Source organism: Oncorhynchus nerka, linkage group LG18 (assembly GCF_034236695.1).
Source record: "Oncorhynchus nerka isolate Pitt River linkage group LG18, Oner_Uvic_2.0, whole genome shotgun sequence".
Lineage (NCBI taxonomy): Eukaryota > Metazoa > Chordata > Actinopteri > Salmoniformes > Salmonidae > Oncorhynchus > Oncorhynchus nerka.
In genome coordinates this window covers 81,114,090-81,129,713 of record NC_088413.1, presented here as the reverse complement: position 1 = coordinate 81,129,713, position 15,624 = coordinate 81,114,090, and the positions used below count along the sequence as shown (strand labels likewise).

Genomic DNA, 15,624 nt, shown 5'->3' with positions numbered 1-15,624 from the left:
AGGTAGGACTTTTATCTGGACGGAACACAACCTTGGATTGGTACACTTCCGTATTTAAAAATGATAATAATCATGATTACACATTTATAAAAATCGGTTAGAGACGGTTAGAGATTATACTGATTTTTATTCTACGCTACAAAGTGAAGAACACAATGCTGTTTACTTAAGGTCTGTTTGTAAATAAATTCGTGAGACCGATCCAACCGGTAACAAGTTCAGTTGTCAGTCACCGGGTAAGTAACGTTAACGACAGAAAAAAAAACATTGCATTTCCTGCTATCAAAATGAGTTGATTGATATTGTACATTCTGTTATTCACTTAGCTTGTCTTCGTATGACTATTAACCAGAACCTGGATGTCCTGTTACAGACTGTTGATGTGGTCATCTAGCTAATGGCGTAGTCCAATATTTCACTAAAGGAGCCAAACGTTACTCCTTAGTCCAATGTTACATGTTTTGTATAAAGGGCGAATTGACTCTGTAAACCAAAACAGCCAAGTACGCATCTACATGTGTTGAAACAAATCCCTATACTTTAATATCACATCAAAATAATTTCTCAAACGCAAAATACACTTTTAACCGGTCAACACAATTGCAGCAGACAGTACCTTTTTTTAAAGTAACACGTTTGTGGCGTACCTAGCACAGGTTGTCCACTCTGTCTTCCCTCTGTTTTCCGTAAACAAGCGCTGTAACATGGAGATATGGCCGTGTGGGAATCCTAACCCTATAAACGGTGTGTATCAATTTAATTTATTTCTTGCCGATATGAAATATAAGGTCCTTATGCTTCCAAAACAGTAAGAACCGCAAGAAATCAGTGTTTTAATGTTCAGACTGAGCGTCGCGGCACAACAAAGCATACCTTTTTACAGAAGATGCTTTCCTCATCGTCATTTGACTTTTGTGTAATGGAACTGAGTGAGATGATCAAGGGATACCTATGGCAATGAACATGATAATGCCCTGGCTGTGACATTGTACTTGCTCCTCTTGACAGTCAATCCTTAACGACCACTTTTGTCTCCCCCACCCCAACAGTAAGGCAAGAAACCAGGATTACTTTTTATGGCAGTGTCAAGAGCTACACATTTCACCCCAGCAGTGAGATTTATTGGATCCTGCTACAAACAGAGACTCTTGACCCCACACCTGTCTGTGGGATGGAGGGCTATCTCTGGAGGAGAGTACAGACGGCCAGGCCAGACACAGGACAACACCCCCATATGGAAGACGTTTGACTTCAATAAAGGTGTGGAGGGGATACGAAAGCATTTTACTCTGCTGAAGAATGAGTTTCTGGGCCGCTGGACAGGGCCAGAGGGAAAGCCACTGATTGAACATATCCTGGAACAGACCAGGGTGGTCTGGGAGTTCAGAGGGCCAGAGAGCCTGGAGCAGTGGACAGTGTCTTCAGACCAAGAGATCGGCGGGAGGAGTGAGGCCTATCTGAAGCTAGGCAGGAACAACGCTACATGTCTGATGTATGGGACCCTCTGTTCTGCTCCCCCCAGGGACGGAGAGACACGATATAGTGGATACTGCACTCTACGTTCCAAACCGCCCATGGTTAGTACTGATGTTGTCTTAACTGCCAGTCCGTTTCTGCCCTCTTGCCAATGAGTTGGCATGATTATACAAACACCGGTACTCGGGCTAGTCTTTCCTCCCCAGTAAGATTAAACGGCTGCCAAACATTGAGCAAGTCCTTCCATCAGTTCCATGACTCATCCTTGGGAAGCATGGCCATGCGAGATGTTAACCTCCCCCCCAAAAAAATATGTTTTCTCTAGGGTTCGTTTGACAGTAAGAAGCATCACGATTGGTCCAGCTTCAACACCCTGCACCTGCGTATCCGTGGTGACGGGCGACCATGGATGATTAACGTCGGTGCGGAGACCTACTTCTCACACCAGAAGGACGACATGTACAGTTACTTCCTGTACACACGGGGAGGACCTTATTGGCAAGATGTCAAGGTACAGCTTAGCCAGGGACACTTTCAGTTGCAAATGCCATGAAATAGAGATGTTATGATTCCATAGTCTACATATTAGAGGCATGTTTCGTTTTATTACAGCCCATATCCATCTGAACGTTGCGTTCTACTGAACTCGTTCCCAGTCTCCCTTGCTTGGTTTTGGCTTTTCGTTTAAGGAAACCGTCTTCAATTGTTTGCGTCTCACACAGCACATAGGAAATGAGCAAGGCTATCGTCGTGTGATCTTAGCTCTGACTACTATAGGACATGACCGAGGCTATCGCCGTGTGATCTTAGCTGTGACTACTATAGGACATGACCGAGGCTATCGCCGTGTGATCTTAGTTGTGACTACTATAGGACATGACCGAGGCTATCGCCGTGTGATCTTAGTTGTGACTACTATAGGACATGACCGAGGCTATCGTCGTGTGATCTTAGTTGTGACTACTATAGGACATGACCGAGGCTATCTCCGTGTGATCTTAGTTCTGACTACTATAGGACACGACCGAGGCTATCGTCGTGTGATCTTAGCTGTGACTACTATAGGACATGACCGAGGCTATCGCCGTGTGATCTTAGTTCTGACTACTATAGGACATGACCGAGGCTATCGTCGTGTGATCTTAGCTGTGACTACTATAGGACATGACCGAGGCTATCGTCGTGTGATCTTAGTTGGTCCAGAAGTATTTGGGTGCTAACATTTGATTGCACTTTTACAGATTCCATTCTCAAAATTCTTCCTCTCTAGTCGCGGGAGGGTACAAGATGATCAACATCCTCTCTGGTTGGACAAAGTAAGAAAAATGATACTCTAAATACTACATAGACAAGGGTAAAATGATGATTCACTTGCTAGGTTTTTGCAACTCTTAATGTCCGTTTTGTGCTCCTAGGTCAACACCATAGGAATAACGTTGGGTGACAAGGCAGACGGTCCATTTCAACTGGAGATTGATTTTGTTGCCGTGTGTAACGACCTTGCACACACAGAGGAGTTTGCATATGAGGTATACAAGAGGAACCCTGAAGTCTGAGGACAACAAGCATCACCCACCAAGTCCCCCAAAAAAAAATCTGCTTCAGGAAATGCCAAATTTACTACATGTATTTACAATTCTGAAAAAGTACAACAACTTATACGCACTGTAAAACATGTGAATTACAGATGACCAAAATATTTAACATGTTAATGTGAACAATAAAGTACATAACATTGTAATTCCTCAAGTTGTTTGAGGAACTACAGAGTAAAATTTAACAATCACAACAGATTAGAACAGTACAGAGGACAGATGCAGTAAAAACAGGGTCTAATCTTTACAGAAGAGTTGGGGGGGGGGGGGGGGGGGGGATTAGGTCATGACGAGGCCTCGTCTGGCTCCAAGCATGTTCACTTTCTTCTGCTTCCTGTCTTCAGTCTGTTTTGTCCTCCTTTCCTCCCTTGAATAAAAATAAAATATGGAAATCAATACAGCCATTCGGAAAGAGAACAAGTTTCAGGACAGACTCAATTAGTTCCCTTGGACTTTTTTCATTGAGTAATCAATGAACGATTGAATTCAATTACTCAAATTCCCCTTCCACTTTGAACTTTGTTTGTTCCTGACGCTCACCTTGTCTGAACCGGGTGCTGTTTGTAGTTCTTCTGGTGTGAAAGAACAATCTGAGACTGGTCAGCGGTGTTCTCCTTGGTCTCTCCATAAGGCTTCAGCTTCCCTACAGACACGACAAGGCGGGGCGTTATCGACTAGACACGACAAGGCGGGGCGTTATCGACTAGACACGACAAGGCGGGGCGTTATCGACTAGACAAGGCGGGGCGTTATCGACTAGACACGACAAGATCGACCGGGGCGTTATCGAAGACACGACAAGGCGGGGCGTTATCGACTAGACACGACAAGGCGGGCGTTATCGACTAGACACGACAAGGCGGGCGTTATCGACTGACGACTAGACACGACAAGGCGGGCGTTATCGACTAGACACGACAAGGCGGGGCGTTATCGACTAGACACGACAAGGCGGGGCGTTATCGACTAGACACGACAAGGCGGGGCGTTATCGACTAGACACGACAAGGCGGGGCGTTATCGACTAGACACGACAAGGCGGGGCGTTATCGACTAGACACGACAAGGCGGGGCGTTATCGACTAGACACGACAAGGCGGGGCGTTATCGACTTACACGACAAGGCGGGCGTTATCGATCGACTAGACACGACAAGGCGGGCGTTATCGACTAGACACGACAAGGCGGGCGTTATCGACTAGACACGACAAGGCGGGGCGTTATCGACTAGACAAGGCGGGGCGTTATCGACTAGACACGACAAGGCGGGGCGTTATCGACTAGACACGACGGGGCGTTATCGACTAGACACGACAAGGCGGGGCGTTATCGACTGACACGACAAGGCGGGGCGTTACGACCAGACACGACAAGGCGGGGCGTTATCGACTTGTAAGGGGGCGTTATCGACTAGACACGACAAGGCGGGGCGTTATCGACTAGACACGACAAGGCGGGGCGTTATCGACTAGACACGACAAGGCGGGGCGTTATCGACTAGACACGACAAGGCGGGGCGTTATCGACTAGACACGACAAGGCGGGGCGTTATCGACTTAAGGCGGGGCGTTATCGACTAGACACGACAAGGCGGGCGTTATCGACTAGACACGACAAATGCGGGGCGTTATCGACTAGAACGAAAGGCGGGCGTTATCGACTAGACACGAAAGGCGGGGCGTTAGACTAGAACAAGGAATCAATTCGACTAGTTGTCGAAGACACGACAAGGCGGGGCGTTATCGAGATAACTGACACGACAAGGCGGGGCGTTATCGACTAGACACGACAAGGCGGGGCGTTATCGACTAGACACGACAAGGCGGGGCGTTATCGACTAGACACGACAAGGCGGGGCGTTATCGACTAGACACCGATAAACCGGGGCGTTATCGACTAGACACCGATAAACCGGGGCGTTATCGACTAGACACCGATAAACCGGGGCGTTATCGACTAGACACCGATAAACCGGGGCGTTATCGACTAGACACCGATAAACCGGGGCGTTATCGACCACCGATAAACCGGGGCGTTATCGACTAGACACCGATAAACCGGGGCGTTATCGACTAGACAAACCGGGGCGTTATCGACTAGACACGAGAAACCGGGGCGTTATCGACTAGACACGAGAAACCAGGGCATTATTGACTTACCCTTGTGAGGCTTGTAGGTGAGAGGCTTAGAGAGACTGGCCTTCAGATCAAAGTTGGCCTTGTTGGTTCCAGGAGTGTTAGAAAGAACACTGGTGTTTGCATTGAACACAAATGCTGTTCCTTATAAAAAAAAAAGGAAAAATACCAAAGAAAACAGGAAGGAATCAATTCAGTTGTAATGCATAGATAATGCAAAGTAAAGACTACATAGAAATGAAATTTAACGTGATCTAGATCTAGAGAGGACGTTACCTGGCGTCTTGGTGCTAGAGGGAACAGAGGGCTTGTTGACTTCACGTTTCCCGCCAACTTTAGTCTCTTTCCCAGGAGTGACGAGTTCCACACGGGTTGACGCGCGCGCTGGGGTCTTGACCATGGGCCTCTTGTGCTCATTATCCTGAGTAGCCTGAGAGAACCTTTACACAAACCAACAGTTGGACTTAATCTATAACATTTCATTCTAGAAAACGGTCACCTTGAACAAAAGCTAGTGAGTTAACTTCTATTTTGCAGCAACTCGTCATGGTGTGAAGTTCATCACAAGAGGTTCACCTAGAAGTTTCAGTAGCACTGTAAAGTACTTGGTACTAACTAAATCAGACCAATGTTAAAAAAAAATACTCACCGGACATTGATCCTGCAAGTGGACAGGACTGTGGGTCTGAATGGAACAACAGTGTCCTTCTGAGGGGAGTTGGTGCCAGAGACCCGGGTCTGTCTGCGTTTGTCTGTAGCTGGCTTACTGGCTGAGAGTCTACTTTTATCAGTGGCAGATTTGATGGCTGAGATCTGGGTCTGTCTGCGTTTGTCTGTAGCTGGCTTACTGGCTGAGAGTCTACTTTTATCAGTGGCAGATTTGATGGCTGAGAATCGAGTCTGTCTGCGTTGGTCTGTGGCAGGTCTCTGGGATGCTGGGCTGAACAGGGAGGCACAGCTCGACATCTGGAAAACACATCAAGGACTGATCACACCAAGCAACAATGGAATAGGAACCAATTAAAAGACGCTAAGAAAGATTCAACATGTACTGCTTTACCCCTGGGGTTTTTCCTTCAGTCGGGTGAGAAAGAGTCTTATCGGAGAGAACCTAAAGAATATAAAAAGACCATATATAATTAACCATTTGATACATTTATGGTTAACTATGCTATTTTGTAATTAATAGTTCCTTGGGCTTATTTGAGATTGAACATCAAACCCCCACCTTGACCACAACACAAACACCACCTCTATTATATACACTGCTCAAAAAAATAAAGGGAACACTTAGACAACACAATGTGACTCCAAGTCAATCGCACTTCTGTGAAATCAAACTGTCCACTTAGGAAGCAACACTGATTGACAATACATTTCACATGCTGTTGTGCAAATGGAATAGACAACAGGTGGAAATTATAGGCAATTAGCAAGACACCCCTAATAAAGGAGTGGTTCTGCAGGTGGAGACCACAGACCACTGCTCAGTTCCTATGCTTCCTGGCTGATGTTTTGGTCACTTTTGAATGTGCTCACCAGAGGTAGCCTGACTGCCATTAGGTACCGAGATGAGATCCTCAGACCCCTTGTGAGACCATATGCTGGTGCGGTTGGCCCTGGGTTCCTCCTAATGAAAGACCTCATGTGGCTGGAGTGTGTCTGCAGTTCCTGCAAGAGGAAGGCATTGATGCTATGGACTGGCCCGCCTGTTCCCCAGACCTGAATCCAATTGAGCACATCATGTCTCGCTCGATCCACCAACACCACAGACTGTCCAGGAGTTGGCAGATGCTTTAGTCCAGGTCTGAGATCCCTCAGGAGACCATCCGCCACCTCATCAGGAGCATGCCCAGGTGTTGTAGGGAGGTCATGAAGGCACGTAGCGGCCACACGCACTACTGAGCCTCATTTTGACCTAATTTAAGGACATTACATCAAAGTTGCATCAGCCTGTAGTGTGGTTTTCCACTTTAATTTTGAGTGTGACTCCAAATCCAGACCTCCATGGGGTTGATAAATTTGAATTCCATTGATAATTTGTGTGATTTTGTTGTCAGCACATTCAACTATGTAAAGAAAAAAGTATTTAATAAGAATATTTCATTCATTCAGATCTAGGATGTTATTTTAGTGTTCCCTTTACTTTTTTTGAGCAGTGTAGTTCAACTCTGACCCTGCGAGGTCCAGAGACCGCTGGTTTCCTGTTCTACCTGATAATTAAAATTGCACCCACCTGGTGTCCCAGGTCTAAATTAGTCCCTGATTAAAAACCACAGTGGAACTGGCTTTGAGGTCCAGAGTTGAAGGATATAGTTCATTACCTTCAGTTCCTTCACGGAACTTCTGAACAAATCAACTTGCTTGGTCTTCCTTTCCACGTACGAATCGATTGACTCCATCCTCTTGAAATGTGCCTCGTGGAGCTTTCTGAAGTCTACAATAGAAAGGGTGTAAATAATAATAATATATACACACACTTTTCTCCCCCAGGTCAGAATTTTCACTACTTATCTTGAGGCTTAATGTGTTCCCGGACAGACATGGTTTCAAGCGAGGACCTAAAACAATGTTTTATCTTGAATGTTTTAGATCCTGTAGCTACAGAACATATATGATTCAGATGACTAACTTGGTGTCGTAGGCTTCAGCATCGACTTAGTCCTCTTCAGGAGCCCCTCGTAGCGAGGGATCTTTCCTACTGGCATCACCACCTTCTGTTCCTCTCCTATGCAAATATGAGAATGTGAGCAATAAACTTTTTTTTTTTTTTTTTACATTTTAGTAAATTTAGCAGATGTTATTATCCAGAGCGACTTAGGGTTAAGTGCCTTGCTCAAGGACAGAAAGATTTTTTTACCGACTCTGATCTTCGAACCACCAACCTCTTGGTTACTTGCCCAATGCTCTTAACTGCTAGGCTACCTGCCACCCTAATGATGTTACTGAAACCAGAGTTGATCCTCTACATAGCACTTCCACGTCCACAAGACTAACCTTTCTCAAAAGTCACTGCTGGGGCTGCATCTTTGTGGCCAGGTTCAGGCTGAACATTGGTTTTCTGTGACTCCTCTACTGGTGCTGCCACCCCAGAATCCTTAGCGGCAGACGTTTTCCTTCTCTTAACACTCCCTTGGCCGATTCTGGGTTCAACCAGCTTCTCAAAGATCTAGATCAAAAACACCATAGTTCAGTTTCTCAAACACATATCCTTTCTTAACATAAAGACACATGGAGACCACTGTCGGGGCACACACACACCTCTTCCTCATCTTCAGGCTCCTTCCTCTTCTTCGGTCGCCCTCTACCGCGACGTTTGGTAACAAACTCCTGAGCTTGTTGTTTTAGGAAAGGCTCATCGTCAACCTGTGATGAATTGTTGACTTCCTGGGTTGAGTTGATGTCATCCTGTGCAGCAATGCCAGTCTCATCTCCCTGCTAAATACACAACCAGAGGTTTGTAAAATTACAATGCAAACATAGCTAGTCATAAAACACACGGAAAGAAAGTTAAGGAGAAATCAGTGTACCTTGCAGATCGCGTAGAAGTGTAATAAGTTGCGGTTTTTAAATGTCAAGTACACAAATTACAGTGAAATGCCTTTCTTGCAAAGAAGTTCTTATCCCAACAATGCAGTAATCAATATCAATTTACACCTGTATTTAACTAGGCAAGTCGGTGAAGAACAAATTCTTATTGACAAAGACAGCCTACCCCCGGCCAAACCCAGAAGACACGGGGCCAATTGTGCTCTGCCCTATGGGACTCCCAATCACGGCCGGATGTGATACAGCCTCGATTCAAACAAGGGACTGTAGTGACACCTTTTGCACTGAGATGCAGAACCTTAGACCGCTGCGCCACTCGGGAGCCCTTTGCAGTAATCAATGTAGTAGTATAAAGTATATGCATAGTCACTTTACCTCTACCTACATGTAAATGTTAACCTCGACTAATCTGTGCCCACGCACATTGACTCTGTACCCCTTGTATATAGCCTTGTTACTGTTCTTTTATTGTTGCTCTTAAAATTAGTCATTTTTTCTATTTTCTTGTTTACTTCCAAGTTTATTTAATAAATACCTTTACACATCTGCATTGTTGGTTAAACGGCTTGTAAGTATGTTGTATTAGGCGCATGACAAATTAAAATTGTGATTTTAAGTCAAATAGAACAAGAACAAAACGAGAGAGAAAAAAAAAAAGATAATTTGAACAGAAGTTGGAGGGAGCTTCAAGCCAGAACTTAACGTACCTCCACTGCAACATCTCCCTGCTGCTGGAAATGCTCCTTGAGCACCATCAGAAGCTTATCAGCCTTAAAAAAACAAAGTTAGCTAAGTTATACACTGCAAAACAACGTGATGGATAATATAGTAAGTTAACTAGCTGTTAGTTGGGTAACGTTAGCTAGCTAATGCGTTAGCTAACCCACAAACAACCCAATACAGTTACTGTTTACGATTTATTGTACCTTCAGTTTTGAGGTTTTGAGCCCAATCTCCTTCGCAAGACTGCGTAATTCGGCATACTTCATGGAATCCAATTCCATTTTTTTTTTTCGTGTTTTACCTAAAAAACAAATGAGTTTGTCGCTTGAACACGTTTTATCTAATCCGCTCCGACTCACAGACAATTTATTTTGTCGCGCCTGACCGTTAAAATGCTCAGGTTCAAAAAACTGGAGTATAAGACATTTGATTGGCTGGCGGATGTACACGGAAGTACCTCGCAACCAATCAAAACTAATTTCTATTAGCACCTTGGTTCTCCACTAGATGGCAGTAAAAACACGGAATAAAACAACCGAAAAAGACACTTAATAAAATAGATGTTTTGGGTCAGAAGTTGAAATAACGTGACATTTTAAATAAAATAATAGAAACATGTATGATTTCGAGTCATTTCAATACTGCGATACAAATGACCAAAGCCTGGAGAATGAGTCAGTGAACCAAGCCATTCTCGGGCATCCAGCAACTTTCCATTGAGGACGATGGAACAGTGTGGGCTGATTCCCGAACGATATGTGAAGAGACAACATGTCAACTCACTAAATTTGTCTTAGTAAGTTGCTCCATTACAACTAGCTAGTTAGGTGTTTAATGTTTTGCCAACAAGAAATCCAATTGAATATTACTAGTGTGTTTACGTTGTCAGGTTTATAACGAAGGGGAACACGGTCTGAGAGGTGTTTGAACCAGCAACGCTGCCCCTATGAGTAACTCGTACTAACGTAGGGCCGAGACCCCTCGAGCAGGGTTGGCCAACTGGCTTCTTCTTTGGTGGTTTATCGGTTGGCATTGGTTATTGTTTGGCATCCAACGTTATGGTGCATTACCACCACCTACTGTACTGGAGTGTGGGCCAGAGACAGGGAAAAACGAAATCCTACCTGCCACCCCTATTGCTCTTAAAAAAGATAACTAAATATTTGAGAGGATATCTAATATGACGTTTTACTCAATATACTATTTAAACTAATTTCCCGAATCCCCTTCTCCTTCATACTAGATCTCAGCCTCACTAGACGTCAGTTCTCCTCACCAGGGCCTGTTTATACTGAATCAGACTGAGGGATAGTTCTCCTCACAAGGGCCTGCTGATACTGAATCTGACTGAGGGATAGTTCTCCTCACCAGGGCCTGCTGATACTGAATCAGACTGAGGGATAGTTCTCCTCACCAGGGCCTGTTTATACTGAATCAGACTGAGGGATAGTTCTCCTCACAAGGGCCTGCTGATACTGAATCTGACTGAGGGATAGTTCTCCTCACCAGGGCCTGCTGATACTGAATCAGACTGAGGGATAGTTCTCCTCACCAGGGCCTGTTGATACTGAATCAGACTGAGGGATAGTTCTCCTCACCAGGGCCTGCTGATACTGAATCAGACTGAGGGATAGTTCTCCTCACCAGGGCCTGCTGATACTGAATCAGACTGAGGGATAGTTCTCCTCACCAGGGCCTGTTGATACTGAATCAGACTGATGGAGGTTCTGTGTCCTTTTCAGTACTCTAAACGCCCAGTTCCTACTCCACACTCCTCCTTCCACCACGGGACTGCTTTCCTCCTCCTCCTTCCTGAACTCTTAGGTATCGCCTCAGTAGCTGCCGCCACTAACACTGTTCTCACCCAGTTATTCATACTTTCAACCTCCCCTCTCATTCCACCCGAGCCATCACCTGTTCACTCATCAGCACCTGAAACTGATCCCACATTGCCCTTCCTAACACCCACCTGCCTACTCCATCCACTGACACCTCCTCCTCCCTCCAGCCTACTGTGCATAGTAGTGATCACCCCCTACTGTCGACTCCTCCCATACCTCCTACTCACAGATTCCTGCCATCACTAGATACCAGAGTGAGGTCCAAGGCAGATTCTTTCCTTGTGGCTGCATCGATCCTAGTCCCTCGGCCATCATATCTTTAACTTTAACTTCTATTAGATTTTCTATCACTTGGCCATTTCCATCCATCAGTCCCCCCCCCCCCCCCCCCCCCTTGAGAGGCGCTAGACATCACCTTAGACATGGTATCCTTGAGAGGCACTAGACGCCACCTTAGACATGGTATCCTTGAGAGGCACTAGACGTCACCTTAGACATGGTATCCTTGAGAGGCACTAGACGTCACCTTGGAAAACCCTGCTATCCTTGAGAGGTGCTAGACGTCACCTTGGATAACCCTGCTATCCTTGAGAGGTGCTAGACGTCACCTTGGAAAACCCTGCTATCCTTGAGAGGCGCTAGACGTCACCTTGGAAAACCCTGCTATCCTTGAGAGGCGCTAGACGTCACCTTGGAAAACCCTGCTATCCTTGAGAGGTGCTAGACGTCACCTTGGATAACCCTGCTATCCTTGGGAGGCACTAGACGTCACCTTAGACATGATATTCTTGGGAGGCGCTAGATGTCACCTTGGACATGATATCCCTGAGAGGCACTAGACGTCACCTTAGACATGGTATCCTTGAGAGGCACTAGACGTCACCTTAGACATGGTTTCCTTGAGAGGCACTAGACGTCACCTTGGAAAACCCTGCTATCCTTGAGAGGTGCTAGACGTCACCTTGGATAACCCTGCTATCCTTGAGAGGTGCTAGACGTCACCTTGGAAAACCCTGCTATCCTTGAGAGGTGCTAGACGTCACCTTGGATAACCCTGCTATCCTTGAGAGGTGCTAGACGTCACCTTGGAAAGCCCTGCTATCCTTGGGAGGCGCTAGACGTCACCTTGGAAAACCCTACTATCCTTAAGAGGCACTAGACGTCACCTTGGATAACCCTGCTATCCTTAAGAGGCGCTATGCTTCACCTTGGACATGATATCCTTAAGAGGCGCTAGACGTCACCTTGGAAAGCCCTGCTATCCTTGGGAGGCGCTATGCGTCACCTTGGACATGATATCCTTAAGAGGCGCTAGACGTCACCTTGGAAAGCCCTGCTATCCTTGGGAGGCGCTATGCGTCACCTTGGACATGATATCCTTAAGAGGCGCTAGACGTCACCTTGGAAAACCCTGCTATCCTTGGGAGGCGCTATGCGTCACCTTGGACATGATATCCTTAAGAGGCGCTAGACGTCACCTTGGAAAACCCTACTATCCTTGAGAGGCGCTATGCATCACCTTGGACATGATATCCTTAAGAGGCGCTAGACGTCACCTTGGAAAACCCTGCTATCCTTGAGAGGCGCTATGCGTCACCTTGGACATGATATCCTTAAGAGGCGCTAGACGTCACCTTGGAAAACCCTGCTATCCTTGGGAGGCGCTATGCGTCACCTTGGACATGATATCCTTAAGAGGCGCTAGACGTCACCTTGGACATGATATCCTTAAGAGGCGCTAGACGTCACCTTGGACATGATATCCTTAAGAGGCGCTAGACGTCACCTTGGACATGATATCCTTAAGAGGCGCTATGCGTCACCTTGGACATGATATCCTTAAGAGGCGCTAGACGTCACCTTGGACATGATATCCTTAAGAGGCGCTAGACGTCACCTTGGACATGATATCCTTAAGAGGCGCTAGACGTCACCTTGGAAATGATATCCTTGGGAGGTGCTATGCGTCACCTTGGACATGATATCCTTAAGAGGCGCTAGACGTCACCTTGGACATGATATCCTTAAGAGGCGCTAGACGTCACCTTGGACATGATATCCTTAAGAGGTGCTAGACGTCACCTTGGACATGATATCCTTAAGAGGAGCTAGACGTCACCTTGGACATGATATCCTTAAGAGGCGCTAGACGTCACCTTGGACATGATATCCTTAAGAGGCGCTAGACGTCACCTTGGAAAACCCTGCTATCCTTGGGAGGCGCTATGCGTCACCTTGGACATGATATCCTTAAGAGGCGCTAGACGTCACCTTGGACATGATATCCTTAAGAGGTGCTAGACGTCACCTTGGACATGATATCCTTAAGAGGCGCTAGACGTCACCTTGGACATGATATCCTTAAGAGGCGCTAGACGTCACCTTGGAAAGCCCTGCTATCCTTGGGAGGCGCTATGCGTCACCTTAGACATGATATCCTTAAGAGGCGCTAGACGTCACCTTGGAAAACCCTGCTATCCTTGAGAGGCGCTATGCGTCACCTTGGACATGATATCCTTAAGAGGCGCTAGACGTCACCTTGGAAAACCCTGCTATCCTTGGGAGGCGCTATGCGTCACCTTGGACATGATATCCTTAAGAGGCGCTAGACGTCACCTTGGACATGATATCCTTAAGAGGCGCTAGACGTCACCTTGGACATGATATCCTTAAGAGGCGCTATGCGTCACCTTGGACATGATATCCTTAAGAGGCGCTAGACGTCACCTTGGACATGATATCCTTAAGAGGCGCTAGACGTCACCTTGGACATGATATCCTTAAGAGGCGCTAGACGTCACCTTGGAAAGCCCTGCTATCCTTGGGAGGCGCTATGCGTCACCTTAGACATGATATCCTTAAGAGGCGCTAGACGTCACCTTGGACATGATATCCTTAAGAGGCGCTAGACGTCACCTTGGACATGATATCCTTAAGAGGTGCTAGACGTCACCTTGGACATGATATCCTTAAGAGGCGCTAGACGTCACCTTGGACATGATATCCTTAAGAGGCGCTAGACGTCACCTTGGACATGATATCCTTAAGAGGCGCTAGACGTCACCTTGGACATGATATCCTTAAGAGGCGCTATGCGTCACCTTGGACATGATATCCTTAAGAGGCGCTAGACGTCACCTTGGACATGATATCCTTAAGAGGCGCTAGACGTCACCTTGGACATGATATCCTTAAGAGGCGCTAGACGTCACCTTGGAAATGATATCCTTGGGAGGCGCTAGACGTCACCTTGGACATGATATCCTTAAGAGGCGCTAGACGTCACCTTGGACATGATATCCTTAAGAGGCGCTAGACGTCACCTTGGACATGATATCCTTAAGAGGCGCTAGACGTCACCTTGGACATGATATCCTTAAGAGGCGCTAGACGTCACCTTGGAAAACCCTGCTATCCTTGGGAGGCGCTATGCGTCACCTTGGACATGATATCCTTAAGAGGCGCTAGACGTCACCTTGGACATGATATCCTTAAGAGGCGCTAGACGTCACCTTGGACATGATATCCTTAAGAGGCGCTAGACGTCACCTTGGACATGATATCCTTAAGAGGCGCTAGACGTCACCTTGGACATGATATCCTTAAGAGGCGCTAGACGTCACCTTGGACATGATATCCTTAAGAGGCGCTAGACGTCACCTTGGACATGATATCCTTAAGAGGCGCTAGACGTCACCTTGGACATGATATCCTTAAGAGGCGCTAGACGTCACCTTGGACATGATATCCTTAAGAGGCGCTAGACGTCACCTTGGACATGATATCCTTAAGAGGCGCTAGACGTCACCTTGGACATGATATCCTTAAGAGGCGCTAGACGTCACCTTGGAAAGCCCTGCTATCCTTGGGAGGCGCTATGCGTCACCTTGGAAAGCCCTGCTATCCTTGGGAGGCGCTATGCGTCACCTTGGAAAGCCCTGCTATCCTTGGGAGGCGCTATGCGTCACCTTGGAAAGCCCTGCTATCCTTGAGAGGCGCTAGACGTCACCTTGGAAAGCCCTGCTATCCTTGGGAGGCGCTATGCGTCATCTTGGAAAGCCCTGCTATCCTTGGGAGGCGCTATGCGTCACCTTGGAAAGCCCTGCTATCCTTGGGAGGCGCTATGCGTCACCTTGGAAAGCCCTGCTATCCTTGGGAGGCGCTATGCGTCACCTTGGAAAGCCCTGCTATCCTTGGGAGGCGCTATGCGTCACCTTGGAAAGCCCTGCTATCCTTGGGAGGCGCTATGCGTCACCTTGGAAAGCCCTGCTATCCTTGGGAGGCACTAGACATCACCTTGGAAAA

The 15,624-nt window shown here is 46.7% G+C and overlaps 2 protein-coding genes across 4 annotated transcripts; one reads left to right on the top strand and one right to left on the bottom strand.

Annotated features, from left to right (window-relative positions):
• The first annotated feature begins 1 nt into the window (after position 1).
• On the top strand, positions 2 to 3,217 carry ndufaf1 (NADH:ubiquinone oxidoreductase complex assembly factor 1). Of its 2 annotated transcripts, none has more exons than XM_029654459.2 (5): positions 2 to 236; positions 1,050 to 1,577; positions 1,802 to 1,987; positions 2,718 to 2,792; positions 2,892 to 3,217. In XM_029654459.2, the coding sequence occupies exons 2-5, from the start codon at positions 1,077 to 1,079 to the stop codon at positions 3,030 to 3,032; spliced, it is 903 nt and encodes a 300-aa protein (XP_029510319.1). In that variant the 5' UTR covers positions 2 to 236; positions 1,050 to 1,076; the 3' UTR covers positions 3,033 to 3,217. The 2 variants fall into 2 exon arrangements, with proteins under 2 accessions (XP_029510319.1, XP_029510320.1); XM_029654460.2 differs by lacking the exon at positions 2 to 236 and adding an exon at positions 264 to 744.
• Positions 3,088 to 9,861, bottom strand: LOC115124952 (nucleolar and spindle-associated protein 1-like). Of its 2 annotated transcripts, none has more exons than XM_029654458.2 (12): positions 9,682 to 9,861; positions 9,463 to 9,525; positions 8,468 to 8,644; positions 8,204 to 8,375; positions 7,839 to 7,934; positions 7,531 to 7,643; positions 6,267 to 6,317; positions 5,856 to 6,172; positions 5,483 to 5,646; positions 5,231 to 5,344; positions 3,612 to 3,714; positions 3,088 to 3,438 (listed from the first exon to the last, which is right to left on the bottom strand). In XM_029654458.2, exons 1-12 carry the CDS (start codon positions 9,757 to 9,759, stop codon positions 3,351 to 3,353), a joined length of 1,536 nt encoding a protein of 511 aa, XP_029510318.2. In that variant the 5' UTR covers positions 9,760 to 9,861; the 3' UTR covers positions 3,088 to 3,350. The 2 variants fall into 2 exon arrangements, with proteins under 2 accessions (XP_029510318.2, XP_029510317.2); XM_029654457.2 differs by having other exon boundaries at positions 5,231 to 5,350; positions 9,682 to 9,860.
• Between the last annotated feature and the right edge of the window lie 5,763 nt (positions 9,862 to 15,624).

Bases quoted from the DNA above. Each gene is read 5' to 3' on its own strand.
- ndufaf1 (XM_029654459.2), top strand. From the start codon at position 1,077: ATGGCAGTGTCAAGAGCTACACATTTCACCCCAGCAGTGAGATTTATT. The intron at 1,578-1,801 runs GTTAGTACTGAT...TGTTTTCTCTAG, and splicing joins TACGTTCCAAACCGCCCATG to GGTTCGTTTGACAGTAAGAA. The intron at 2,793-2,891 runs GTAAGAAAAATG...TTGTGCTCCTAG, and splicing joins ATCCTCTCTGGTTGGACAAA to GTCAACACCATAGGAATAAC.
- LOC115124952 (XM_029654457.2), bottom strand. From the start codon at position 9,759: ATGGAATTGGATTCCATGAAGTATGCCGAATTACGCAGTCTTGCGAAG. The intron at 6,318-7,530 runs GTAATGAACTAT...TATATTCTTTAG, and splicing joins GTTCCGTGAAGGAACTGAAG to GTTCTCTCCGATAAGACTCT. The intron at 3,715-5,230 runs GTAAGTCAATAA...TCGTGTCTGTAG, and splicing joins CACCTACAAGCCTCACAAGG to GGAAGCTGAAGCCTTATGGA.